The 26,604-nt window shown below is 49.7% G+C and overlaps 2 protein-coding genes and 1 non-coding gene across 3 annotated transcripts in view; 2 read left to right on the top strand and 1 right to left on the bottom strand.

Annotated features, from left to right (window-relative positions):
- Positions 1-10,911, top strand: part of Zfp57 (ZFP57 zinc finger protein) — a 14,473-nt gene extending 3,562 nt beyond the window's left edge. The window contains exons 2-4 of the mRNA XM_023708584.1: positions 6,281-6,407; positions 6,688-6,792; positions 9,185-10,911. Coding sequence (XP_023564352.1) covers positions 6,281-6,407; positions 6,688-6,792; positions 9,185-10,404 — 1,452 coding nt within the window. The 3' untranslated portion in view covers positions 10,405-10,911. The remainder of the gene's footprint in view (positions 1-6,280; positions 6,408-6,687; positions 6,793-9,184) is intronic.
- LOC111814674 lies at positions 3,098-3,204 on the top strand. The gene has a single exon (XR_002819594.1). It is a non-coding gene; the product is annotated as a U6 spliceosomal RNA (small nuclear RNA).
- Positions 10,912-11,185: 274 nt separating the features above from the next.
- Positions 11,186-24,957, bottom strand: Mog (myelin oligodendrocyte glycoprotein). The gene is made up of 8 exons (XM_004648411.2): positions 24,879-24,957; positions 23,082-23,429; positions 18,119-18,232; positions 16,049-16,069; positions 15,424-15,444; positions 11,852-11,968; positions 11,681-11,701; positions 11,186-11,310 (listed from the first exon to the last, which is right to left on the bottom strand). The coding sequence occupies exons 1-8, from the start codon at positions 24,955-24,957 to the stop codon at positions 11,297-11,299; spliced, it is 735 nt and encodes a 244-aa protein (XP_004648468.1). The 3' UTR covers positions 11,186-11,296.
- Positions 24,958-26,604: the final 1,647 nt, after the last annotated feature.

The following is a 26,604-nucleotide window of genomic DNA, read 5'->3' as shown; positions in this document are numbered from 1 at the left end:
GGCCGCGGAAGCCCCACGCTCCGCGACCTCGAGAGCACGCGGCCGCGTCGTCGCGGGCGCTCACGTGGCTGCTGCCAGGCCGCGCGCGGGCTTGGGACCTCGGCCTTCAATCTGCTAGGGGGACACCGCAGACCTTGGGGCTGGACAGGCGGCGTGGTGGCGAACGGAAGTGACGGCCCTTTCTCAGGGAGGTGACCTTATGCGAGGGTGGGACGGCCGGGAGGGGCCGCGTGCGACCTTGTGCTGCCATTCCGCGCCCCGGGAGCTGCGCGGGTTCGGGTGGAAGCCGCCCGGGGGCGGGGCGGGCTCCGACCGGGCTCTTCCCACCACCCTCGGCGAGTGCCTTCGAGAGGACTGGTGACTACGGCGTCCCGAGGCTGGGTCCCGGGAACGCTGAGGGAAGCGTTGGAGTGCGGCTGCCTGGGAAATGGGAGACTCGCCCTGCGTCGTCCTTCTGAAAGGGGGTGGGGAAAAGGGAAAATACTCTAAACGCAGCTCCCGGTGACGTCTTCTGGGGATCCAGGGAGCCATTCCTCAAATGCCTTTTTCTTTGTTGGTATTTTCAATTCTACCACCCTTCCAAAGTGAAAGGAAAGCTGGTCACGCTGTAATCCCAGGAGGCTGAGACAGAAGGATCTCTTGAGTTTGAGACCAACCTTGACTAAAAAGTGAGTTCAAGGCCAGGTTGAACTCCATAAACGAGACCTTGTCTCAAAAAGACAAAAGAGGGGCTGGAGAGATGGCTCAGTGGTCTAAGGCACCTACTTAGAACAAGCTTGGCAAAGCATCAGGGACCGCGGTTCAATCCCCCAGCACCACATGCCAGCCAGCCCCGCCCCCTGGTGGTCTGAGCGGGCCACACACACACACCACACTCTCTCTCTCTCTCTCTCTCTCTCTCTCTCTCTCTCTCTCAAAAAAAAAAAAAAAAACAGACAAAAGAAGAATTTTTCTTAAAAAAGGAAAGGAAAAAGAAAGAAGCCTTACAGGCTCTTCTCAGCATCTGGTGGGTGGGAAGATGGGGGTCGTTGGCCACCAGCAGAAGGTGCAGGCTCTACCCTGTGGCGTTAGCAGGGACCTCGAAGTGCATGGATCTGATGCCCAGCGGAAGTTCTGCTGGGTGGTTCTCCGTGCTGGTCTTCCCGAGGCTCTGGCCACCGGGCCTCCAGGGGCATTGACAGTGATGGTTCCGCTTACAGGGTGGGTGTTCTGTTGAGACAGGGGCTTGCCGTGTAGCTGGGGCTGACCTGGAACTTTTGGCACTGGTGGCAGCCTGCTTGGGCTGGGATCACAGGCTGGTGCCACCACGTTGAGCTTCAGCTTTGCCATGGGGGAATCCTGGGAAGTTCATTTGAAATTGCGCTTCAGATTTTGAGTTTGAATCTTGTCCTCCTCGGGCCAGTAGTATGTGGTACATAAGGCTCTGATACGTGTTCTCTCTTTGAATGTATCTCAAACATTTTAAAAATTTCTACTTCATTGGTATGTATTTGCAATGCCTAATGATTACATTCAGCACAGGAAGTTGGTGCACATGCATAGCACATTTTGATTCTTTTTATGTTTCCTTCCTGCCCCTCCTTCTCTTTTGTTGATCTCCCTCCTATTTGCAAAAGATCCATCTCTCTGTTTCCTGTTACATGTTTTTGTTTTATTTTATTTGGTTTGGTTTGTTTATTTTGAGATGGGGTCTACAAAGTGGGCTCAGACTGGCTTTGAGCTCACTTTGTAGCGCAGGCTGGTCTCAAACTCGAAATGATGTTCCTGCTTCAGCCTCCCAAGTGCCAGGATTAAAGGATGCATCACCATGCCCTTCTTCTATTATGGTTTTTTTTTTTTTCCCCCAAAGTGGAACGAACAGTTAAATTTTGTCTTATCTGGAAGATGAGTTAAATTCATTGCTGATAACTGGAGCCTGAGACTGGACTTTTTCCATAGGAAGGTGGATGGGAATGAGGTGGGCTGTGTTTGGCAGAGGCTGTGGTTTGGATCCTGCTTGGTTCCCCAACTGGGCCTCAGGCTGGTCTCCCCCAGAGCAAATGCTTGGAATTGTTGAGGAACCACTGGCAGCGCTAGCATGTTGGACAGGTCTGCACTGTCCAGCGCAGGCCTCACAGTCCTTCACCAGCCCGCCATGGACACCGTCTGCCGTTGGCGTCTATTATGTTTTTTAAAAATCGGCTCTTTAATTACAGGTTAGGTTACTCACATAAGAGAAACAATAGTTAAGCTTGTGAAGACACTGCTGTCCTCCCAGGGCTGATAGTGACCCCAGCAGCCTGCAGTTACTGGTCAACTGGTCAACTGCTGGGTCAGGCAGGGAACCCACCAGTGCTTTGTTGCTAAGCTGTGGTTCTTTTGGGCAGGAGGTACAAGTTGAGACCAGTTCTCACTATGTCTGGAACTCACAGTGATCCTCTTGTCTTGGCCTCCTGATTGCTGGATTGCAGGCTTGCCCCACTACACCCTGCCTTTCTTTGTTTCTTCCTTTTCTTTTGCAGAACTGGGGATTGAACATCTCTGTATTCAAAATCCAGTTCACAGTGGTAGAATGCTTGTCTACCAAGGCCTGGAGTTTGATCGCCAAACTTGGGGGAAAAAAAAAAAATCCAGGTCACACAATCATGTGCTTTTGTTTTTGGTAGGGTGTTTCCACTGAAACCCAGTCAGAATGGAGAGAGTAGCTCTGTGGCTTGTGATGGATCCTGGCCTGATTGCCTCTACCTTATGCTTTGTAGTGACTCTGGTCCAAACACCAGCTCCAGTGTGCACAGTAGAAGATGGCTGCAGGGAGGCTGAGGCAGGAGGATCACTGTGAGTTTGAAGCCAGCTAGGGTTACAGTGAGTCCAAGGCCAGCCTGAACTTCATAGAGACCCTATCGTACAAAAACAAAACAAAAAAACTAGTTCCCACACACCGAGTGTCCTTGGATGAGTTACTCAGCATCTCTATGCTGAAGGTTCCTTAAGATGGGGTCAGTAGCTGGGCTTGGTGGTGTGTTTCTGTATTCCCAGCTCTGGGAGGCTGAGGCAGAAGGATAAGATGTTCAGGACCAGCTGAGAACATGGCAAGACCCTGTCTCAAAAAGCAAAACGGTTGCTCGCTTCGGCAGCACATATACTAAAATTGGAATGATATAGAGAAGATTAGCATGGCACCTGCGCAAGGATGACACGCAAATTCGTGAAGTGTTCCATATTTTTTTAATTATTGAAACTGTCATACCAACTTGATTTTTTTTTTTTTTTTTTTTTTTTTTAGTACTGGGGATTGAACTCAGGACCTTGTGCTTGCTAGGCAGGTGCTTATTCTACTGAGCTATTTCCCCAGCCCCCAACTTGATTTGAAACTGTCTCATTGCTGCTTGTCTCAGTAAAATTTTGGGGAAAAAAAAGACACGTTGAAGACCTTATTGAGAAAGCATGTATGTTTTTGTGTGTTCAAGTAAAATATACATTGGTAAAATTTTAAAAAAAGCAAAACAGGAGCTGCCATCTTGCATGCCCACATGTATGCACCTAATCTCAGATGGTCTGCCTGAGACCCCAAGCGCCAGCCCTAGTCCCTGCACTGCCCCATATCTGCTCTGACAAGATGAAAAAAACTCATGAACCGAAAAACTGCAGGCGCAAGTGTGCATTGGTGGGAAAGGAACTGCTTGCAGAAAGAAGGTGGTTTGTAGAACAGCCACAGCACATGATAAAAACTTTAGTTCTCATGAAAGAAGTTAGGAGTAAACAATATCTCTGGTATTGAAGAGGTGAATATATTTACAAACTAGGGAACAGTTCTCCACTTCAACAACCCAAAAGTTCAGCATCTCTGGCAGCAAACACTTTCACTGTTACAGGCCATGCTGACAGAAATGTTACTTAGCATCTTGAACCAGCTTGACGCAAACAATCTGGCTAGTTTAAGGAGACTGGCTGAAGCTCTGCCCAGGCAATCTGTGGATGGAAAAGCAAAGCACCACTTACTACCAGAGAGGAGGATGATGACATTCCAGATCAAAACCTGGAGTAGGTGGGCCGGGGAGATAGCTCAGTGGAATAAGCACTTCCCTGGCAAGCGCAAGGGCCTGAGTCCAATTCCTGGTTCCACCAAAAAAAAAAAAAAAAAAAAAAAAAAACAATCCTGGAATAGGGGCTGGGGAGATAGCTCAGTAGAATAAGTGCTTGCCTGGCAATTGCAAGGGCCTGAATTCAGTCCCCAGTTCTGGAAAAAAAAAAAAAAAAAAAAAAAAGGTTTGCAAAACCTGGAATAAATTACTGGGAGCTACTATTTGTATATTATGATTGCTTTTTAAAATTGTTTTTGTTGGGGACTGCCCTTTTAGCTCAGTTGTTTAAGTGGCCGCTTCAACAAAGCAGTCAGCCTCAGGTTGCTGTGGTTCGATTGCCACAACTCCAGTCAGTCATAAAAAATCCTTCTGCCATTTTTTGGGGCCAGGGAGATGGCTCAGTGGAATAAGTGCTTCCCTGGCAAGCACAAGGGCCTGAGTTCAATCCCTGGTTCGGGGGGGGGGGGGATTGTTTTTGTTTATGGATCTGATAAATTCTAGATCTCTAATTTTTTTTCTAATATTTTTTTAAGCCCAAGCCCCTTGGATGCTGCAGCTCTTTTCAGTGTTTGCTTATATACAATTCATTCTTTGCAGCCAGTTAAGCTAGAGAAGCCTGGGAATAAAGTTTGGAACAAAGATTAAGAAAAAAATTTTTTTTAAAAAAGCAAATAGGCCAGGCATGATAGCATATGTCTGTAATCCCAGCATTTGGGATGCTGAGGCAGGAGGATCATAGCTAGTTTGGGACCAGTTTTGGCTACAAAGTGAGTTCAAGGCCAGCCCTGTCTCAAAAAGACCAAAAAAAAAAAAAAAAAGAAGTAAAGGTGGGGTCCATAACTGTTACTTCCTGGGGTGTTGTTGAGAGGGTTCAGGGGTGCCCAGAAAGGCACTGTTAATGCTTGGCCTTACTCTCCACCTTGCTGAGGTGTGTTGTTTCTCTCCAACCTCAGGTTCTGAGAGGCAGGTCCTTCCTGTATCTAGAAGCAGGCTGGAGCAGACAGCAGCTGCCCAGCCCCAACCTGGCATTGCTGGGCCATGGCAGCTGAGCGCAGGGTATCAAGGGCCCTGAGCTCTGTGGTCCAGGCTGTGACAGAGTCAGAGGTGTTCTGCACTGCCAAAGAGAGGGACTTGGCCAGCACAGCTGACAGAAAAGATGGCCCCGTGGAGCAGACCAAGTTCTCACAGGAGGCTACATCAAGCTCAGTGGCCTTTGCTAGGCGTCTCTGTCTGCCTAGTTTCAGAGATGCGAAGGGCCCTCAGGAGCCCAGTCAGCCCTGGAGACCAGGCCTCGAGTGGATAAAGCTGAAAAGAATCACCATGGAAAACAAGGTATGGCGCCCTCACATGAGTTGGGTAGCAGTGGCCCTTTCAAAGCCAAGAAGAGTCTGTTAGAAGATGTAGGGGTGTTGAGGGGCCAGGCTAGAGGGCAGGGTGGTCAGGAGCTCTGGTGGATCTCAGATCGTTCCAAGCTAAACAGGAACAGGAGCTGCAAACTTCAGCACCCACATGTGTGCACCCTACTGTCCTTAGTGGATGCTTCTCAAAGTTAGCTGGGGAGCAGCCTCCCCCACCTTTTTTTTTTTTTTTTTTGCGGAACCGGGGATTGAACTCAGGTCCTTGTGCTTGCCAGGGAAGCGCTTATTCCACTGAGCCGTCTCCCCGGCCCCCACCTTTTGGGTATTTGTTTTTGTTTGTTTGGTTTTTTAAAATTTTCCGTGTATTTCCCTCCATTTCTTTTCTCTGCTGTTAACAATTTTATTGGTTTATTTTTGTACCAGGAATTGAACTTAGGACCTTGTGCTTACTAACTAGGCAGGTGTCATGCCACTGAACTGTCCCCCCAGCCTTGTTTGTTGTGGTTTTTGTGCTGGGACTCAAACTCGGGAGCAGAGCTTGCACTTGCCAGGCGGGCACTTGTGCCACTGGGCTATATCCCTTGCCCATGTCTCTGCCCCTTTGAGAGGTCACACCTGCTGGCTTTGTGCTTGTCTCTTTGTATCCCTCTTCCTCCCAAGGTCTTATTTTTCCCCTGGGTTTCATTCTCTGAACTCTGAGACTGGGTGTCAGTCTTTTTTTTTGGGGGGGGGGGACCAGGGATTGAACTCGGGCCCTTGTGCTTGCCAGGGAAGCACTTAACCTACTGAGCCATCTCCCCACGGCCCCTTGGGTGTCAGTCTTGCTGTCACACACTTCATGTATTTGTCCTGCTCTTCCAGGTGCCAGTTACCCTGGAAGATGTGGCTGTGAATTTCACCATGGAAGAGTGGGAATGTCTGGATGCCAGTCAGAGGGCCCTTCACCGTGATGTTATGTCTGAAACCCTGAGGAACCTGCTGTCTGTGGGTAAGGGGCTGAGGTCCCCTGGTCAAGGCCCTGTCCTGGGGGCCTAGAGCATCAGGTTTCCCTGGGCAAGCAGATAAGCTTGGGGGAGAGGACAAGACCTGGGAGCCTCTAAGACCCTCCTGCACCAGGAGCCAGCCATTTCCGTGTCTTCCTCCTGCATCTGAGTGGCCCAGATTAAAGCTCTTGAGCCGAGCATACAGGATGTGGCCTACTGTTCCCTGCAGATGAGAAGGATCCAAGCCTAAGGCCAACTCAGCTCTTTCTCATTCCCACTTACCAGCCAAAATACTGATGCTGAAACCGGGTCTGATCGCCAATCCTAAGCAAGAAGAGAGACAGAGGAGGGAGGATCTCCATTCCCCACGTGGAGAAGCTCTCCCTTCAGGTATGAGTTGTGAAGGAGAAGATAAAGAGAGCCCAGGGCAGCACCTGGGAGGGTGGAGAGCTGACTGAGATGATCGGGGTGTGTACCCTCCTCCTAATCTGCGCCTCTCCAGACTAGTCAGCCTCAGAGCTGGCAGAGGCTTTGAGTGAAGGCTTAAGTCCCCTGACTTCATGGGGAATGTCTAAGCCTCTCAGGACGAGTGACTGTCTTCAGTGTTTAGGCATTGAGTGTTTATATGCTAGTTGCTGTTGCTTAAAGAGTTCTTTCTGCTGGGGAGATAGCAGCGCAAGCACCTGTCTGGCAAGCGCAAGGTCCTGATTTGATCCCCATAACAAAAATAAAGTTCTTTCTAAGAAGAAAGAGAGGCAGGGAAGATAGACTTGATGGTGGATTAGAAAAGAGGAGACCTGGAGCTGGAAATAAAGCGTTGAGAGATGCCAGGTGCAGGGTTACTCCTTGTAATTACAGTACTTTGGAAGGCTGAGGCCAAAGGATCCCAAGTTCAAGTCCAGGCTGGATTAGAGAGATCCTGTCTTTTTTTTTTTTTTTCCTTCAAAATTTTATTGATAAACAGATAGCAATGAGACAGTTTCAAATCAAATCGGAAGTACAGTTTCAACAAATAACACACTGCATATATTCTCAGTGATTAATTGCTGTACAAGATACAGACTTGAGATTCCTATTTACGAGAGATCCTGTCTTTTTTTCTTTTTTTTTTGCAGAACCGGGGATTGAACTCAGGCCCTTGCGCTTGCCAAGGAAGCACTTATTTCACTGAGCCATCTCCCCGGCTCCAAGAGATCCTGTCTTGAAATAAAAATTGTTAAAAAGGACTGGGGATGCAGCTCAGTAAAGAGACCCTAAGTTCAATCCCTAGTCCCGAAAAAAAAAAAAAAAAAAAAAATGAGAGCTGTCAGGTCAGACTGATTATATTTCCCACTTTGCCAGAACAATCTCAGTTTATACTTATTGCTCACATCTTGATTATTAATAACTATTAATAATTTTACCCTCAGGCTGGTGAGATGGCTCAGTGGTCTAAAGCATCTACTTAGAACAAGCTTAGCAAAGCACAGGGAACGTGGTTCAATCCCCCAGCACCACATGCCAGCCAGCCCCGCCCCCTGGTGGGCTGAGCTGGCCACACACACACATAAATAAAAATTAAAAAAAAAAAATTTTACTCTCAGGTGTCCGTGTTTGCCCAATAAAATGCGGAGTGGTCTTTTGGGCTGGAGCCATGCTTTAGTGGTAGAACACTTGCTTGGAATGCAGGAGCCCTGAGTTCCAGGCCCAGCACCGGGGTCTGGTAGAGGGGATCCATGGGGATTCATTTTAAGCCCCTGGTGGATGTCAGGAATCCCCACCAAACAGTATATTATGTCTTATTCTGTGTGTACATGTCTGTGATACAGTTTAACTTATGTCAGGCACAGGAAGAGATTAAACAAAATAATAAAATAGAAGGACTTGTCATAGTGTGCAAAATAAGCTTTGTGGGGCCGGGGAGATGGCTCAGTGGAATAAGCACTTCCCTGGCAAGTGCAAGGGCCTGAGTTCAATCCCTAGTTCCGCCAAAAAAAAAAAGTTTTCCATTCAATATTTTTGGGCTCTGGCTGACCCTGGTTGACTGAAACCATGCAAAGCAAGGTCACAGGTAGTGGGTATGACTACACGTCACAGTCACCTGGGAGTGCTGTGGGTACCTGTGGGAGTAGAACAGTGAGGGAAGAAGATGGATTTCAAGAAATGGGGCTGTGGTCAGGCATTTCCAGCAATCAGGAGGCATAGGCAGGCAGATCACTGTGAGTTGAGGCCACAAGACCCTGTCCCAAAAAGACAAAAATTAACCAAAAAATGTTTGGCTAAAATTAAAATTTTCTTTCTTTCTTTTTTTTTTTTTTAATCATGTAAGAGAGGCCATCAAAGTTGTTTTGTTTTTTTTAACATTTATTTTGTGTGTGTGTGGCCAGCCCAGCCCACCAGGGGGCGGGGCTGGCTGGCATGTGGTGCTGGGGGATTGAACCAGGTCCCTGTTCTTTGCTTTGCTAAGCTTGTTCTAAGTAGGTGCTTTAGACCACTGAGCCATCTCACCAGCCCTAAAATTAAAATTTATGGGGCTGGGGATATAGCTCAGTGGCATAAACACCTGCCTGGCAAGTGCAAAGTCCTGAGTTTGAAACATGGTACTACCAAAAAAAAAAAAAAAAAAATGGATCTCTGCCGGATTTTTTTTTAATTAAATTTTTATTTGCTTATAATTTGAAAAGCCTAAAGCTTTTCCCACCTCCAGCTAGTGAGATCCAAGGGTGATGGGGACTGTTGGTGGCAGGGGAGCTGTGGTGCCCTCTCTCCGGGCAAATCTTGCATTATCCCTCACTCACTGCAGGAAGTAAGAAGCAGCAGCGTTGTGAGGACCCAAAAGATAATGGGGCTGGTGGTGGCAAGAAGGCCCACCATGCCCACAGAGGGCCCGGCCAGAGCCTGCCCTCCACCCTGGCTAGGCCTGAGGATGTGAGCCGAGGGCCGCAGACAACCCGGGCAGGGCCGCCCTTCACCTGCTACACCTGTGGCAAGCGCTTCAGCAGGAGCTCCTACCTCCACAGCCACCAGTTTGTCCACAGCCCCCGGAGGACCAACAGCTGCAGCCAGTGTGGTAAGCTATTCCGGAACCCCAAGGCTCTGAGCTACCACCGGCGCATGCACCTCGGGGAGAGGCCCTTCTGCTGCTCGCTCTGTGACAAGACCTACTGCGATGCCTCTGGACTTAGCCGTCACCGCCGTGTCCACCTGGGCTATCGGCCCCACTCATGCCCCGTGTGTGGGAAGGGTTTTCGGGACCAGTCGGAACTCAAACGTCATCAGAAGATTCACCAGAACCAGGAGCCTGCAGCCAGAAACCCCGAGTGCACTGCCAGGTCTCTGGGCCCCACAGCAGGGATCCCGGCTCCCACTGTCAGGGGCCAGTGGTCTCACCAGGGCCTTGTGGATGGGAACCGTGCACCATGCACCCCACGCCCTGTGTTTAGCACCAAGCATCCTGGGGCCCAAACACGGGCCCCCGAACTTGGGTATCAAGCACCTGTGACCAGGAGCCGGGTAACCCCCACTAGTGCGTCCGGCCTAGACAGCACAGCCACTGCTCCACCAGCGAAACCCTCAAGACTGGGTCGCAGGGTCTTCCCCTGCCCGCACTGTCCCGTGACCTTCAGCAAGAGAGCCTACCTCTCTAGGCACCAGCAGGCGCATCTGGGGGAGCAGCTGGCTTGCTGCTTCCACTGTGGTCAGGCCTTCAGCTCTGCCTCCCGGCTGGCCCAGCACCAGCAGACCCACTGGCAGCAGAAGGTCTATTGCTGCCCCGTGTGTGATATCTGCTTTGGGGAGAAGCAGGAGCTTGTGGGTCACTGGAAGGGTGTGAGGGGCAGGGAGCAATGCCGGCTGGTCCTGGGGCAGTGGCTGGGCTTCTTTCCCGGTGCTGCCTCCTCTGTGGCCGCGAAAGAGTGGAGATGTGGAGGAAATAGAACTTTTAGGGTCCATCGCCGTGGGAGAGGGGAAGCAAGGAAGAAAGCATGTGAAGGAGACTTGCAAAGGGGGCAGCAGGAGTCCTGATGTGAAAACAGGCTCTGGCCCGCTGGGGCGGCAGCACCTGGCTGAGGGAGAAAGGCGAGCGACAGCAGAGAAGCACAAGTGTTATTAATTAGCACCTAGCCGTCTCTTTGTGTCTCATAGACTGCCAGGTAGTAATAGTTGAATCAGACTGTATGTTCTGGTGAGGATAGATGGGTAGAAAAGGGTGAGGGGAAGAGGGATGCAGGCAAGAGAAGGTGCTGGTCCTTGCCCCACTCAGCTGCTGGGGTGAGGTGGAGCCCTGTCTCTGCTCTGGGGTCTCTTCCACTCCAGGGGCAGGTTAGGTTAGAGTTTGCCGCAGCCGTGCTCTGCAGTTTCTTCAGCGTCCTCTGCTATTTGGTTCCCTGTGCTCAGGCTCCTAACTTCCACTCCTCATCTGCCCCATCAGGCTGGAATCTGAGAAATAACCACTGTTTGCATTTGCTGTGCTGTGCTGTGAGAGGCAGGTGCTGGTGATCTGCAGTTCACAGCTCAGCCCCTGCGGGTCGTTGTTGTCCTCCAGGACAGTGTCCTCAGAGGGGAGCAGAGCGCCTGCCTCTTTGGGGCAGCAGGAGATGGAGTAGGCATGCGACGTGAGGGGGAGGAAGGAGAGTAGACGCAGACAGGACATCGGTTCCATTTGGGAATCTAGTGGTTGTTTTTTTTGTTTTTTGTTTTTTTTTTTTTTTTGGCGGAACCCGGGATTGAACTCAGGCCCTTGCGCTTGCCAGGCAAGCATTTATTCTATGGAGCCATCTCCCCGGCCCACTGGTTCCATTTGGAATCCTGGTGTTTGTGCAAGTGCAGGGCCCTCCTTGTCTCCACTGCAGAGAGGATGAGTACAGCTCGATGGGTGAGGCACCCCAAGGACCAGGGCTCCGAGATGCAGCCTCCCTCAGAAAGGGTTCCCTAGAAGGAGAAAGGAACTCTGGATCACCTCTCTTCCTTAGGCTCTGCTTCGGCGGGTGGTCTTGGGGGTGGTGCACAGGTAGTTCCTTGGAGAATGGATGTGTGGAGGGAGCTCCCCTCGTTTCTCCCTACTCTCTCCAGGAGAGTCCTCCTGTGCTTTCAGCCCTTCTTCCCTGGGACTGAACCTTCATCACTCCCCTACCAGCCCTATCACTTCAATCTGCCTTTTCTGGCTTTTCCTTCTTAGCTTTTTTTTTTTTTTGCGGGCTGAACCTGGGCATTGAACTCAGGCCCTTGTGCTCGCCAGGCAAGTGCTTATTCTACTGAGCTATCTCCTGGCCCCCTCCTTACCTCATAAGATAGAACTTACTTAGCTCCTCCAGAAACTGCCCTGCAAACAAGAAAACACAGGTAATCAGCCGGCGATGCAGCCTCCCTTGCATCCAGGACCCGCCAGAGTGAGTGGCTCTCCTCAGTGGCCGAGGGGAGCCCCGGCTGCCAGCCCTCTTTTTCCCACTCTGGCCCTTGCCCCACACTGCACCTGCTAGTCTTCGGTGTAGCCAGTTGTAGCAGATGATCAAGGCGACCAGAGGCCCGAGAACCGGCACGATTACAAACAGGCTGATCTTCCAGCAGGGTACCCTCAGGAAGTGGGGATCTGAATGGTTCAGCAGAGCAAGCAAGTTTAATGTTGTGCTTCACACCCTGTCCAGTTTTCTCCTCCTTTTTGGGTTTTTTCTTCCTTTTTTTTTCAGTACTAAAGATTGAATTTAGGTATCACCTATCTTAGGCAAGCTCTCTACCACTGGCTGTCTCCTCAGGAATTTATTTTTTTATTTTATTTTTTTTGCAGTACTGGGGATTGAACTCAGTACCTTGTCCTTGCCAGGCAAGCGCTTATTGTATTGAGCTATCTCTGGCCCCTTCCTCAGGCTTTTTTATTAAAGGGACAAGGTTGACCTTAAGTGGCCCAGGTTGACCTGAAATTTGTGATCCTCTTGCCTCAGCCTCCAGAGTAGCTGGAATTATAGCCATGTACCACCGTTCCCAATTTGTTGCTTATATTTTCTTTCTTTTTAATTTATGTATTTGGTACGGGGTCTCATTATGCAGTTCATACTCAGTAATCTTCCTGGCCGGGGAGATGGCTCAGTAGAATAAGTGCTTGCCTGGCAAGTGCAAGGGCCTGAGTTTAATCTCCGGTTCCACCAAAAAATGACAACAACGAAAAACAAAGGTAGTAATCTTCCTGTTTCAGCCTTCCCAGAGCTGGGATTACAGGTGTGTGCCACCATGCCTGGTCTCAGCTCCAGCACCACATCCAGTACAGGCGAGTGAACTCAGATCCTTGGGCTTGCCAGGCAGCTGCTTAGTCTGCTCAGCTACCTCCTCTGCCCCTTGTATTTTCAGTGAAGAAATGCCTTGCTGACCATGGTGATGATACCCCTGTAATCTCAGCATTTGAGTGGCTGAGACAGGATTGTGAGTTCTGCCAGCCTGAACTACATAGAGACCCTGTCTCAAAAACTAAAAACAAGAATCTGTTGAATCTAACCCTAAGTGATGGCACACGCTGTTGTCCCACAGCTCAAGAGGTTGAGGCAGGAAGATCACTGTGGATTCAAGGCCAACCTGTGCTACACGGTAAGACAGCCTAAAACATAAAGACTATCTCAGCCTGCTACACACAAAAAAATAAATCCAGGTACAGTGGTACATGCCTGTAATCTCAGCTATTCAGGAGACAGGCAGGAGGATCACAAATTTGAGTCTAGCCTAGGTAAGTACTTTAGTGAGAAATTAGTCCCCACTGCTGGATGCACACACGCTTGCGTCGGTGTGCTCACAGTGATGGAGAGGTCGTTGGTAGTAGAGTGCTTCATTGTGGCAAGAGCCTGGCTTCAGTCCCTAGGACTGTAACACCTAAACCCAAACCTACAAAATCAGCAGTACCTATGACATAATCACCAACAGAAATCATAGGCAGACAGGTATAGTCAGCCATACGAAGCAGAATACTTTGTGGCATTTTTATACATGTGTGTAACATGTTTTGATCATACCTATCCCGTTATCCTCCCTTTTCCTAACCCTGGGTGATCCAGCTGTCTCTACCTTCGTGGCCCTTTTTAAAATCATCCCTAGATTCTACGTTAGTGCAATATGAGATACTTAGCTTTCTGAGTTTGGCTTATTTTATAAAGGTTTCTGTTCCCACTAAAATGGTCACGGAAAGGGCCAGGGAGATAACTCAGCAGCTTAAGTGCCTACCTAGCAAGTTGAGGTCCTGAGTTCAAGCCCCAGTACCACCAAAAAAAAAAAAAGTCACAGAAATCTCCAATTTTTTTTTTTGTTGTTGTTTGTTTGTTTGTTTGTTTGTTTTGGTGGAACCGGAGATTGAACTCAGGCCCTTGCGAGTGTCAGGGAAGCGCTTATTCCGAGCCATTTCACTGGCCTTCTAGGTACTGTTTATCAGTATTTTGAAATTACATTATTAGAGTTGCTGCTCTGTTATTTAATGTATTAGTTTTGTTATTTAAAGATGTTTGTTATATCAAATTTGTTTAGATGTCGATAACTATTTCAATACAATGATTTTTTTCATAATCCTATGTGTTATGTTTTATGTGTGCATTTCGAAACATTGCTCCCGGGGGGGCCTGCCCCTTAGCTCAGTTCTTTAAGTGGCTGCTTCAGCAAAGCAGTCAGGGTCAGGTTGCTGTGGTTCGATTCCCACAACTCAAGCCAGCCAAACCTGCCCTGAAGGCATTTGGAGCAAAAAAAAAAAAACCAAAAACCAAAAACATTGCTCACAGGCAGGGGAGGTAGCTCCGCACCTGCCTGGCAAGTGCGAAAGCCTAGGTTCAATCCCTGGCACTGCAGGCTGTACTGTCCCTGCCCCAGGCGCATCAAGCTGGCCACTGAAGCTGGTTGTGGTGATCCCCGTGCTGGGGAGACTAAAACAAGCATCACTACAAGTCCAAGCTGAGTAGCGAGAGCCTGTACCAAATACATAAAAAATTGTTCTGGGAGTTGGGGTGTGGCTCCTGAGAAGAGCACTTAACTGACAGCCTAGGGTCTTTTTTTTTTTTTAATTTTTTTTTTTTGTGTGTGTGTGTGGCTAGCTCAGCCCACCAGGGGGCGGGGGGATTGAACCGCGGTCCCTGTGCTTTGCTAACCTTGTTCTAAGTAGGTGCTTTAGACCACTGAGCCATCTCACCAGCCGAAGCCTAGGGTCTTGATCCTCTGCACCAAAGAAGAAGAACATTCTGGAAGGGAATCCTTTCATAGTGCACAAGGTGTTAAGATCTCACACTCAACCACACCTGCAATCCCAGTACTCCAGAGACAGGCAGAGGCAGTAGGATTGTTGCAAAGTTCTAGGACTGGGCTACATAGTTGAAGTGCAACCTGAACTACCTAGCAAGATCTTGTCTCAAAAAATTCAAACAAAAACAGTTGCAGACCCTTATGTTGGCTTGTGGGTACCACAAGTAAGGAAAAAAAGAAAAAGATCAAATTTCTTTCTTTTTGAGATGCTTTCATTATGCAGTCCAGGCCTCAGAATGATCCTCCTGCCTCACTCAGCTTCCCAAGTACTGCAATCAAGTTTTTAGTGGGGCTGGGTGACTTTTTCTTCCCCCTAAGAAGCCTTCCCTGATGAGCCATGTGTGGAAGCTTGTTCTTTTGCGAAAGGACAAGAGATGATGTGTGCTTTGTTCTGTTCCATGTTTCACCTCAGCTAGACAGCATCTGGGTGTGTCTGCTATCAACGATACTAGTGCACAAATCCGGCCAGATAGCTCAGTGGATTAAAGTGCCTGCTTAGGCAGACGCAGGGGCTAGGGGCTCAATCCCTGGCCTGCAGTGCTGGTCCCACCCCCAGGGCTCACTGACTCGGTGAGCGTGGTGATTTACGCTTGTAATCCCAGTGCTTGGGAGGCTGAAAAACAGGAGGATCATTACAAGTCCAATCTGTAGTGAGACCCTGTACTAAATACGTTAAAAAAAAAAGTGCAAATGACAGCTTTTTCATAGATAGAAGAGGACTAGGGACCTTTCCAGAAGGCCACTGAAACCTGAGCAAAATGTACATGGGAGGCCCACACTCACCAAAAGTCCGGTGCAGATTCTCTGAAAGAGGAACACAAGGAAATAGGATCAGTAGAGCACAAAAAGAGGGACCCTTTCTCCTGTTACTTAATCACTTAAAATTGGTTACATTTGGGACACGCTAGAGGGAGGGAAGCATGCATATATATATATATATATATATATATATATATATATATATATATTGCAGTACTAGGGTTCAAACTTGGGACCTTGGGCTTGCTAGGCAGGCACTTATGCCACTAGCTGTCTATCTCCCAGCCTTAGCTGTAGGATTTTACTTCTGAGGGAGGAAGGGAAGACCAAAGGTATTTCCTCTTTTTTTTGGTGAGGGTCTGGCTCAGGCAGCCTTAAGGGTGGGTCTGGTAAGGCATGTGGAGCTGGAGATCGAACTGCCATCCCCTGCACCCACCTACCTTTGCCAGAGCAGGTGCTTAAACAACTGAGCTAACCTGCAGCCCCCCCCATACACCCCGGATTTCCACTTAATTCTCAGCTGGTTAGTTTTCAATGGTGCATTTCCAACAGGAGGAAGCACAAGTGCGCCCAAGAGAGGTAGAGGTGTCTCATTTCAGTCATTCCAAAAGACTAAAAAGGGATGTGGGGAGAAAAGCCTGGAACTCACCTATTTCTGCTCGAAGTTTTCCTAAAATAGAAAAAGGCAGTATTTTTAGTTCCTACTCTGGCACTCAATGGGCACCCTGGCTCTTCACATACTCTGTCCCTGGCAGCCTGGTGGCATCCCTAGGAGTGTGGGAAGAGCCCAGGATTTGAGGGCAGGCGTTCAGGTTCTGTCGTAGCTACAGTTCAGACTAATCAGAAGAAATGAAGATGTAATGGCCTGGTAAACAGCACTGCCCCAAACTAGCACGGGGTGCCGGTCTTCCCTGCTGCTTTCTGCTCCTCATCTGGAGTCTTGGTCACACTGCCCTTCTACCCTGCTGGCCCTTTGTCCCATCTTCAGGAAGGGAAAGCCCAAACACTGCAGCAGAAGGTTCATATATTGGCTCTGTACTAGAGACTACATGACGTGCCCTCTAGTCATCACCTCAGTTTAGTTTTCTTGAGACAAGATTTGTCTGTGTAGCTCAGGCTGTTCTCAAACTCACGTCAGTCCTCCTGCCTCAGCCTCCTGAGTGCTAGAATAACACGTGTGAGCCACTATACCTGATGCTGCAATTTAGAGGGAGAATGTTATCTCTACTTGACATCCAAGGCATCTGAGGCCTGGAGAAGCAAGAATGTGCGTAATTGAGCACCTAACGTGGAATTCAGTCCCAGGGTATGTAACTCCAACATTCTGGTTCTTCCTGCTCATCCCTGATGGCTGAAGATCCTTTTCATGGAGACCTAAGCATCCTGGATGAATTGACGATGAGAGAGTAGACCCTGCTGTGGATCCCACTAACAACTGTGGTGCCTCATACGCCCTAACCCTCTTGGTAACAGCAGGGTGACAGGTGACAGTCCTTGTGCTTTGGTCTTGGAGAGAAGTGGGGACTTGGCTGGGATGCTCTGGGAACAAAAGGGCTTTGTCCACAGGCGACCTGAGCGCTTGGGGCAGGTGCAGAAGACAGTAGTGCGTGCTGTGTCAGAGATTCCCCTTCAGAGAACCCCTTTGATAGAGGCCCTAGCAGCTCACACCTGCCTGGCCTCAGCTGCTCAGTTCTGTCCAGAGTCCTGAGCTCTGCACTGAGAATCATGTTGCTTGGGTCAGCTGTATGCCTCCTCCACAGAGTGCATCAGATGGCCCTCAGGGAGAGGCAAGTCCCTGTTACCTCAGGCAGCTAAGTTAGAAGTTAGTGTACAGCCAGAGAGGCCCTGGGCTCTCCAGGAAGTCGGCACAAAGATAAAGACAGAATTGTGGCTGGAGGCTTGTCTGAGGAAGGCCAGGACTCAAGATAATGATGCAATGGCCAGGCCTAATGCCTCCCTAAAAGATAAGCAGTTGCTTGGACTTGTGCTGTAACCGGCACCGCCTGGTCCAGAAATCCAGATGACCAGTGGCCCAAGTGGGTAATCAGAGTATCTGGGCCTGGCCCTCCCCCAGAACACCTTTGTTTCTTCCATGTAGCCTCACTACATGACCCGCTTCCCTACTGGGTCGATAGCAGCTAAGCAGCAGTACTTGTCATCCTGTTGATTATAGTCTGACCCACATTGTGCCCAAATTATGACTTTGCTATAGGAATGACCTCCGACAAAGAGCCTTGTGACCACCCTCACGGGACTCCTCCTCCCTCTCAGGAGCTCTCAATAAGCCTTTGGACTCTTAACCTCCATTGTCCTTTGGGATTCATTCTTCAGTCCAAGGGACATGAGCTGGCTGAGCACGTCTGATATTGAGCAGGTTGGGATTAATTTCTCCTGTGTCACTCTCATCCACAGGAAAACTTCCCGCAAGTCCCATGCTGCACACGAGGCCAGCGGGGCTGCCGCCCCACCACCATGGGGAACCAAACTCAAGACCAACTTGCCAGGTAGGCACTGTGCTGCTGAGCTACATCCCTGGCCGGGGCTGGCATTTTAACCTCTAGTTTCCAAGACATTATTTTTTTGGCTAGGACTTATTTTCAGGGAACCAGTTATGCAATTTGTTATCCTTTGGAGTTCTGAGCCTGAAATCTTTCTGAAGTGCCCTGACTGCAAGAGGCCAGTGCCCACTGGGAAGATGCCCGGCCAGCTCTGCCCGTACCTCTCAGTCTGTGCTGCAGGTAGAGGAAGGCCAGGCCCACGGAGATCTGCAGGAGCAGCACGGGCAGCACCGCGATGAGGACCAGCACGCCAGGGCTGACCCAGAAGAAGGGGTCTGAAAGACAGAAGCAGCCAGATCCCTACCCGGGGCTCCGGAAGTGGGGTAGCTCCAGAAGTGGGGTAGCATCGGCACCGTGATTCAAAAACAGTGACCCAGGTATGCGGGAGTGGCTCGTTCCCAGAAAGGGCCTGTGGCTCCGAGTCACCATGTGTGTCAGGTCAGAGTTGGGTGAGGGAGGGCTGGCCAAGGGGCTGGATCTGGCCCTCCAGCCGTGGGGCCCAAGCTGAGGCGACAGTAGCAGAAGTGTTGCCGCAGGACTAAGGAGGGGAGTCAGTTCAGAGGCCGGGGTAACAGTTAAAGTAGAAAAACAGCCGAAGCAGAGCACAGCAGTGCAGAAGCTTCACTCTGAGTTCAAAGCCAGCCAGGACTACACCCTGTTTCAAAAAAAGAAAGAAAAAGCAAAAAAGCAAAAGCCTGGCATGGGCCTGTAATCCCAGCACTTAGGAGGCAGAGGCAAGAGGATCCCCGTGAGTTTAAGCCCAGCCTGGGCCACATAGTGGGTTCAAACCCAGCCTGAACTATACAGTAAAAGCCTGTCTTAAGAAAAAAAACAGGAAAAAAAAAGACTGGATGTGGCCCTGTGGGAGGATACTTGTTGAGTGTGCTGGATGCCCTGGGTTTAATCCCCAGTACTGTGGTAAAAGTTAAGAACATCACTTGCGGGGCTGGGGAGATAGCTCAGTGGTGTAAGTGCCTGCTCGGCAAGTACAGGGACCCGGTTTGATCCCCAGTACTCCATTCCATGCCAGCCCTGTAAGGAGAACCTGTACCAAATACATTTTAAAAAGATAAAATTAAAAAATTAAAATTAAGAAAGAGAACTTCTCTCTTTCTCTCTCTCTCTCTCTCTCTCTCTCTTTTTTTTTTTTTTTTGCAGAACTGAACTCAGGCCCTTGCGCTTGCCAGGGAAGCACTTATCCCACTGAGCCATCTCCCTGGCCCCCGAGAACTTCTCTTGTAGAAATTTTTACTTTTTTTTTGGTACTGGGAATCAAACTCGGGGCCTTGCACTTGCCAGGCAGGCACTGTGCTACTGAGCTACACCTGCAACCCCTCTCTTGTGGAGATTAAAAAAGGTGGGACCCACAGGTTTTGGAAACCAGTCTGATTTAGAGTAGGCATTGAGGGGTGGTGGATCTGTTTCTCACTCTGCCCTGCCCGAGTGGAGGGTCTGAATCCCAGAGGTGGAGCCAGTGTAACCCTAAACCAACTTCGAAAGTTTGGTTTTTCCTGTAGAGACAAGGGCATCTCCGAACTTCCTCAGGTGTAGGGCTTAGTCGCCCAGATGAGTGGACAGTGTCCTGTCACCAAGATGCTGGTACCCAGAGGCCAAAGGTCAGTTTTATCTTCACAGGTAAGGGAAAGGTGGGTTAGGTCCAGGAAGGGCTGAACACAGCCTGGACTGTCCCACTGTCCCTGCTGTCACAGACCCACACACCTGTACACAATGAGACAGGGATTGGGTAAAGAGGCCCCTTCAGCTCCTTGGAGCTAGTTAATGAATAAACTTTTTATTTTTTATCAGAATAAATGGCCTCCTTTGATCTGGCCAGGGGCCAGCACACCAACCAGAGGATAAGAACCCAAGTGGCAGAGGCAGAAATGCAGGCGCACCCTGGGCAGTGCAGCGACTTAGGAGCAGGGCCCTGTCTCAGAATAAAAAAGAAGCCAGGCATGTTGGCAACATCTTAGCGCTCTGGGAGGCTGAGGCAAGAGGAGTGTGACTTCAAATCAAGCTATGCCATTTAGTGACTAAAGGAGACCCTCTTTCAAAACTCAAAAGTAGGTAAGTTCTGGGGATGTGGCTCAAAGTGAAGACTCTGGTCCAACTCCCAGCATCACAGACACATCCTAGCCCACCAGCTCATTCTTAAAAGATAACCATGCTAGCTGGATGTGCGGCGCAGGCCTGTAATCCCAGCACTAGGAGGCTGAGGCGGGATAGTCACTGCAGTTTCAAGGCTGGCCTGTGCTAAGCAGTAAGTCCAGCCAGGCTGCACCACACAGTGCGACCCTGTCTGAATAAAAGCCAAACCAAAAAGAACCACCCCATGCAAAAAATTCCAAAACAAACAAAAAGTAAGGGATTGGGGACTACAGATAAAATCACACATGACAAGAAAAACATTTTAAAGAAATTAAAAGATCGGGGCTGGTGAGATGGCTCAGTGGTCTAAAACACCTACTTAGAACAAGCTCAGCAAAGCACAGGGACCGCAGTTCAATCCTCCAACACCACATGCCAGCCAGCCCCGCCCCCTGGTGGGCTGAGCTGGCCACACACACACACACACACACACACACAAATAAATAATATTTTAAAAAAAATAAATAAAAATAAAAAAATTAAAAGATCAGAAGCCTCTCACAGAGGGCTGGCCAAATAGCTCAGTGGATTAAAGGGCCTGCAAGCAGGCGCAGGGGCCGGCGGTTCGATCCCCAGGCCTGCCATGCCGGCCCTGTCCACAGGGCGCGCTGAGATGGCAATTGAGACTGGGTGTGGTGGTGCAGGCTGTAAACAGGTGGATCACTATGAGTCTGAACTAGTAGTGAGACCCTGAACACCATGTAGACCCTTCCCTAAAATGCAAAAAGAAAAAAAAAGAGAAAAAAAGAAACCTCTCACAGAAACGGGGGAGTTTACATGTGAAACACAAAAGCACAGTCGCATTTTGTTCCTAAATTCTCCTCCCTTCCGGGCTCCCAGGGTGCTTCTGTGAGAGGCTTTGTTTAGCCTTTTAGGCTGTGGAGCCTGGAGGTGGGGAGACCGGAGGAAAACATTCTCTGAGGCAGGGTTTTTAGGGTTCCTTCCTCTCTGTTCTGGTGCTGGCCTCAGAGTTCTTGGAGAAGGCACTTACTAGATTAGAAAACTGTTGAGCTGGAAAGAAGAAAAACTACACGGAAGTCCTCTGATGAATTCCTTGTTTGTTTGGTGTGGGGGGATCAAACTCAGGACCTTGCTCTTGCCAGGTGTGTGCTTATGCCTCTGAGCTATCTTTGCAGGTGAAAGTTCCCCAGCGAGAGCAGCTGCCTAAAGAATGTCCCTCCACACACAGCGCCATTCCCCTGCCTCTGCAGTTGGGAGACAGTGCTCTGTTACCTCCGCACAACGCCATCTCCTAAGTGGCCCACGCACACTCAGAGGCCTGGAGTGCAGGAGAAGGCCTAGACTTGAAGCACAGCTCTGTCCTTCACTGCAAGACCCTCCTGTGCCCCCCTTCAGAGCCCTGCCCTACTTTGGCGCCCTGAGACCCTAAATAATCTGCAGCTGGGTGTGGTAGCATGCACCTGTAATCCAAGCCCTTGGGAGGCTGAGGCAGGAGGATAATGAGTTGAAGGCCAGCCTAGGCAACATGGTGAGATCCTGTCTCTACAGAAACACCCCCCCCCCCGTGATAAATAAATAAATTAATGCCAGGGTTTTGCTGCAGTCGGGTTTGATCACTTCTGACTCTTTAGAACAATGTTCTTCATAACTAATAAATCCAAGACAGCCCAAAATGAAACCAAGAAGTCTACTTGGATTTTTACATTAACTCTCATAGCTGTAGTCCCCTGCGGCAGCACAAAATAATCAGACACAGGTTATTTTGGATGTTGGGGGTCTGCTTGTCCCTCTTTTTCTAAGAACTGTTCCTCACTTCTCGTATCTGTGCCCACAGCTGGAGGTTACATGTATGTGTTTTCTGAGACAGGATCTCCCTGTACGGCCTTAGCGGGCTGCTGCTTCCGAGGGCCAGGGTCCAGGTGCGTGCTGCCTGCCTGGCTGTGGGCTGCAGCCGCCGTTCCTGTGTTTCTTGGAACCCATTCTCATGCTGTAGTCCCTGCTGACCTTCAACTCATCGGCCTCCTGCCTCAGCCTCCCCAGTGCTGGAATTACCGGCATGTGCCACCATTCCCTGGGAGGACCAGCATGGCATGTGGGACTGGGGATCGAGCCCTGGTCCCTGCACCTACCAAAGCAGGTGTTTAGTCTGCTGAGCTATCTCACTGTCCCTCCTTTTTTTTTTTCAGTACTTAGTATTTTGTTCATGCTACGCAAGTGTTCTACCACTGAAATTCATATCTAGACCTTTGAAAAAAATTTTATTTTGTGACAGTGTCTCGCTAAATTGATCTCATCCTTTTAATCCTTCTACCTCCATCTCCTTGGTAACTGGAGTCACGGACCTGTGGCACCTTGCCTGACCTTTTTTTTTTGGTGGAACTGGGGATTGAACTCAGACCCTTGAGCTTGCCAGGCAAGTGCTTATTCTACTGAGCCATCTCCCCGGCCCATGGCCTTTTTTATTCTTTGGCTAAATAACATTTCTGTTATCCATCTTCTCCTCTCACACCAGATGATCCATCTTTTGTGGGTGTCTTTTCACATTTTTCTCTGAATACACATTTACACGCTCACAAACAGACATGCTTTTGTTCCCTGTATGCTGTATTTTGCTTTCATCACTCAGTGGTTCCTCAGGAATTGCTTTGAGCCATTTGGTATAGTGCTAAAACAATCCTTTGAACCGGGGATTGAACTCAGGCCCTTGTGCTTGCCAGGCAAGCACTTATTCTACTGAGCCATCTCCCCAGCCCCTAAAACAATGCTTTTAATGGCTGCATAGTATGCATGGCAGGGATACCATTATTTATGCAGCCAACTCCTTACTGTGGGCGTTCACTTTTACTCCTTTCTCCTTCCCAGTGCCAACAGTGCTGCTGCAGGGGTCCATGAGTTCAGGAGCTCCTGTACTGGTTTACATATCTCCATGGGATTCTCAGAAGTACTGAGGTGAAAGGCGTTCCCACCTGAAAGACTGAAGTCTCAAAGGAACAACAGCTTGTGTTGCACACTCACCTTCTACTTTCAACTCCATCGCTGCCTCTTCTTGGTAGGAGTGATCTCGGAAGAAGCAGGTGAAGCCGCCCTCATCCGAGAACCTGACATTCCGGATCCTGAGCGTCACCCTCCCCTCCCCGATGGCCTCCTTCAGCAGCTCAGTCCGGCCCCGGTACTCTGGGGCCTGCTCCGTGTCCTGGTCCCTACCATGGCGGTACAGGTGGACCACCCTTGAGAACGGGGGCCGGTACCACCCCACCTCCATGCCTGAGGCGTTTTTCCCTGGAGAAATGCGACAGGGCAGCTCCACTGCGTCCCCAACCAGGGCCCGGAGGGGCTGTCCTGGTCCCATCACTCTGAACTGTCCTGTGGGAGACACAGCGAGGGCCAAGGTCAGCCTTGAGAGACAAGTGACTTGTGGGGAAGGGTAGGGAACTTGATTTTTAAATTTTATTTTATTTTTTCTGGTACTGGGGATTGAACTCAGGGCCTTTGCACTGAGCTACACTTCCAGACCCCTTTTAATTTTTTTATTTGAGGCAGGGTCTCACTGTGTCACTAAGCTCCCCCAGACAGGATTCAGATTGAACACCCTCCTAACTCAGCCTCCCAGAGAGCTGACGGCTGGTACCACCATGCCTGCTTGGGTTTGCTGTCTTGAAGTTTAATTTTCCCAGGCCCTCCCTGGTGGTGTTGGCTCAGGTGATTCCCATTTTCTCCGTAGAGGCTCTGCTTGTGTCACGCCGTCCCCTTTAGCTGCCTGTCCATCTCTATCCTTGCTCCCACTGCCATGCCCTGGTTCTCCTCTGAGACTGGCCACTCAGGTTAGCAGGTCTGACTCCATTTGAGATTTTTAACGTTTTCCTTTCTTGAGGTACTGGGGCTTGAGCTCATGACTTTTACTGTGAGCTATATCCCCACCTTTTTTTTTTTTTTTTTTTGCTTGCTGAACCAATTACACTTTTAAATTTTTTTCAGTGGCTGTTCTAGAAGTTGCAATACATTTTTTTTTTTTTTTTAACATCTCTCCCTCCACCCCTGTTAGGGTCTTGCCAAAGTGCCACATTGGCTGTGCTGGCCATCCTCCTGCCTCAGCTTCCCAGAGTGCTGGGATTACAGGTGTGCCCCTTGCCCAGCTGCTTCAGATGACTTGCCTCTTTGCCTTCACCCTCACTGAGCCCTGGAGCTGCTCTGAGCACCACCCTGCTTTTTCCTGTGCAGGGTGCATTTCTCAGGTGACTCTGGGCTTCTGGGAGGAAAGGGGTCTCCCTTGACCTGGAGGGTTTCTCTGCGGAGCACACAGGTGCAGCTCTCTGAGGTTGGGACTTGGTCTTCTCATTATTTCTCCTCACCCTATAAAAGCTTGTGGATGCCTCATTGTGCAAGCGAGCTCCCCAGCATAACAAGACGTTATGACTCAGCAGACTCTGGCATTTGCTGCACAGCACTGCCAAGCACATCTGACCCTCATGACAGCTGGAAGAGGTTGTTGTTTTGTCCTCCTTGAGAGGTAAAAAGCCAAAGCTAACCCAAGTGTAGCCCACTTGCCTAGCATATGCAAGGCCCTCAATTCAATCCTGAGCACTGAAAAAGCAAAGCACACACACACACACACACACACACACACAGTAAAAACTACTTTGTTTGCTTTCTACTCCACAAGGAGCCACAGAAGTTTTAGAAGAGGGGAGCTCAGTCTGCAGCTCTCACTTCTGGAAAGCTGTGTAGACATTTGAGGGGTGACTATGAAACAAGCCCTGGGAAACTGACTTTCTGCTCTTAGGTCTCCCCAGGAAAGGAGCAAACACATCTTACCTGCGTAACTGGATGGCAGCTGGACCAGGAAGAAGGCAAGGAGGACCCCGGACAGTGAGGAGCTTGGTGAACCAGGCATCTCTGTTGTTACTGGGCCAGAGCCCACGAGGGGTCAGACCAAGCAGAGGCCCTTGGGCTGCATGGCCCCTGCCCCCAAGAACGCGGAAGGGAGGGTCTGGAGGGCACTTCTGCCTGGGCCTGCCTCCTCCCAGCCACTGTCAGCTGTGCCAGTTGGAACAGCCCGAGTCTTTCTGCCAGGCATCTACACAAAAGGGCCACAGACCACGGGGATGACCAGGGCTCACTGTCCCCGCCCCTCGAGCAGTGGAGCGGCGGCTGCCTGGTACTGGGCCTTCCTTCTGTCCCCCTCCTGGTGACCCTGGTACCAGGCCTTTCTTCTGTCCCACTCTTGGTGACCCAGCTTAGAGGGGGCATCTAAGGCTGTTCAGTGGGGTAGAACCTGTCCCGTACCCAAGATCCCCGTTTGTGGAGCCTGTGAGGTTCCTGCAGTCCCTTGGGCTCTCAGAACTAGCTACGTGAGAATGATTATTATTGACTCTTAAGCATGAAGCAGGCTCCTTGGGTCACTTTGCCTCTCACCCTCAGGTGCATTTGGGGAAGCACAGATGGACGTCAGGGGTTCAGGTTGGCTGTGCCTAGAGATAATGTGGAGGAAAGGGACCCAAGGCTGCCTGTCCACAGAGGCATCTGGGGACAAGAGCCAGCCCGCAGCACTGGAGTCGCTGGAGCATGCAAGATCTGCATTGAAGATGAAGACTTTTTTTTTTTTAAACCAGTGATCAAACTCCGAACCTTCTGCTTTCCAGGCAGGTGCTGAGGCTGCTGAGCTGGCTCCCCTGCCCGACTATTTGGTGATGGTGGTGGTAGCAGCTGAGCCCAGGGCCTCCTACAAGCACTGTACCACAGAGCCACGCTCAGCCCTATTGCTCAATCCTTTTTCCCCTCCCTTATTCTCTCCCTTCCTTCATTCCTTCCTCCCTGCCTCCCTCCCTCCCTCCCTCCTTCCCTTCCTTCTTTCCTTCCTGCAATATTGGGGATCTAACCCAAGGTTATAGATAGCTGCCAGGCTACGCCCTTAGCACTTCTTTTCTTTTGCCCCGCTCAGCCCGTCCTGAGAGCCGGCTGATGCAGCATTGGGGATCGACCGCCTGAGCTTGCCTAAGCAGTGCTTCAGACAGCTGGGCTATCTCGGAGGCCCCAGCCCTCAGCACTTCTTGACTTTTTAATTTTGAGGCAAAGTATAAGTTGTCCAGGCAAACTTAAATATGCCATCCTCCTGCTTCTTGCTCCTCAGTGCCAGGTTACAGCTACGTCTCACGGAAGACGTAAATCTTGGAAGCAGGCCAAATGCCTGGCTTCGTATTTCCCAATCTTTTAAAAAAAACAAAACAAAACAAAAACAGTGTCTTGCTATATTGCCTAAGTTGGCCTTGAACTTCACTGTCCTGCCCCAGCCTCCTGGGTGCTGGGATTTGTACCACCTTGTAGGTCCTTACCTTGTTATTTCACACAGCTACATGGTATCTTGCTGCACAAATGTATCATATGGTGTTTAAATTAATAATTGCAATGTATTTAGGTTGTTTCCTTATAAAAATATATTTTTCTAGGCTGAAACGAAATGTATTGAATTCATTTAAGTTAATAAATAGTGAATAGTGGGACTAGGGAGATGGCTCAGTGGAATAAGCACTTCCCTGGCAAG

This window comes from Octodon degus, unplaced genomic scaffold, assembly GCF_000260255.1.
Source record: "Octodon degus isolate 3935 unplaced genomic scaffold, OctDeg1.0 scaffold00405, whole genome shotgun sequence".
Lineage (NCBI taxonomy): Eukaryota > Metazoa > Chordata > Mammalia > Rodentia > Octodontidae > Octodon > Octodon degus.
The sequence above is the reverse complement of the archived record's forward strand: the minus strand, read 5'-3'. Positions and strand labels throughout refer to the sequence as shown.

What these genes read in the sequence shown, in the direction of transcription:
- Mog (XM_004648411.2), bottom strand. Translation starts at nt 24,957, where the DNA reads ATGCCTGGTTCACCAAGCTCCTCACTGTCCGGGGTCCTCCTTGCCTTC. An exon ending in GATGGAGTTGAAAGTAGAAG is followed by an intron (nt 18,233 to 23,081) that starts GTGAGTGTGCAA and finishes TCTGTCTTTCAG; the next exon opens with ACCCCTTCTTCTGGGTCAGC. An exon ending in CCTGCAGCACAGACTGAGAG is followed by an intron (nt 16,070 to 18,118) that starts GTACGGGCAGAG and finishes TTTCTATTTTAG; the next exon opens with GAAAACTTCGAGCAGAAATA.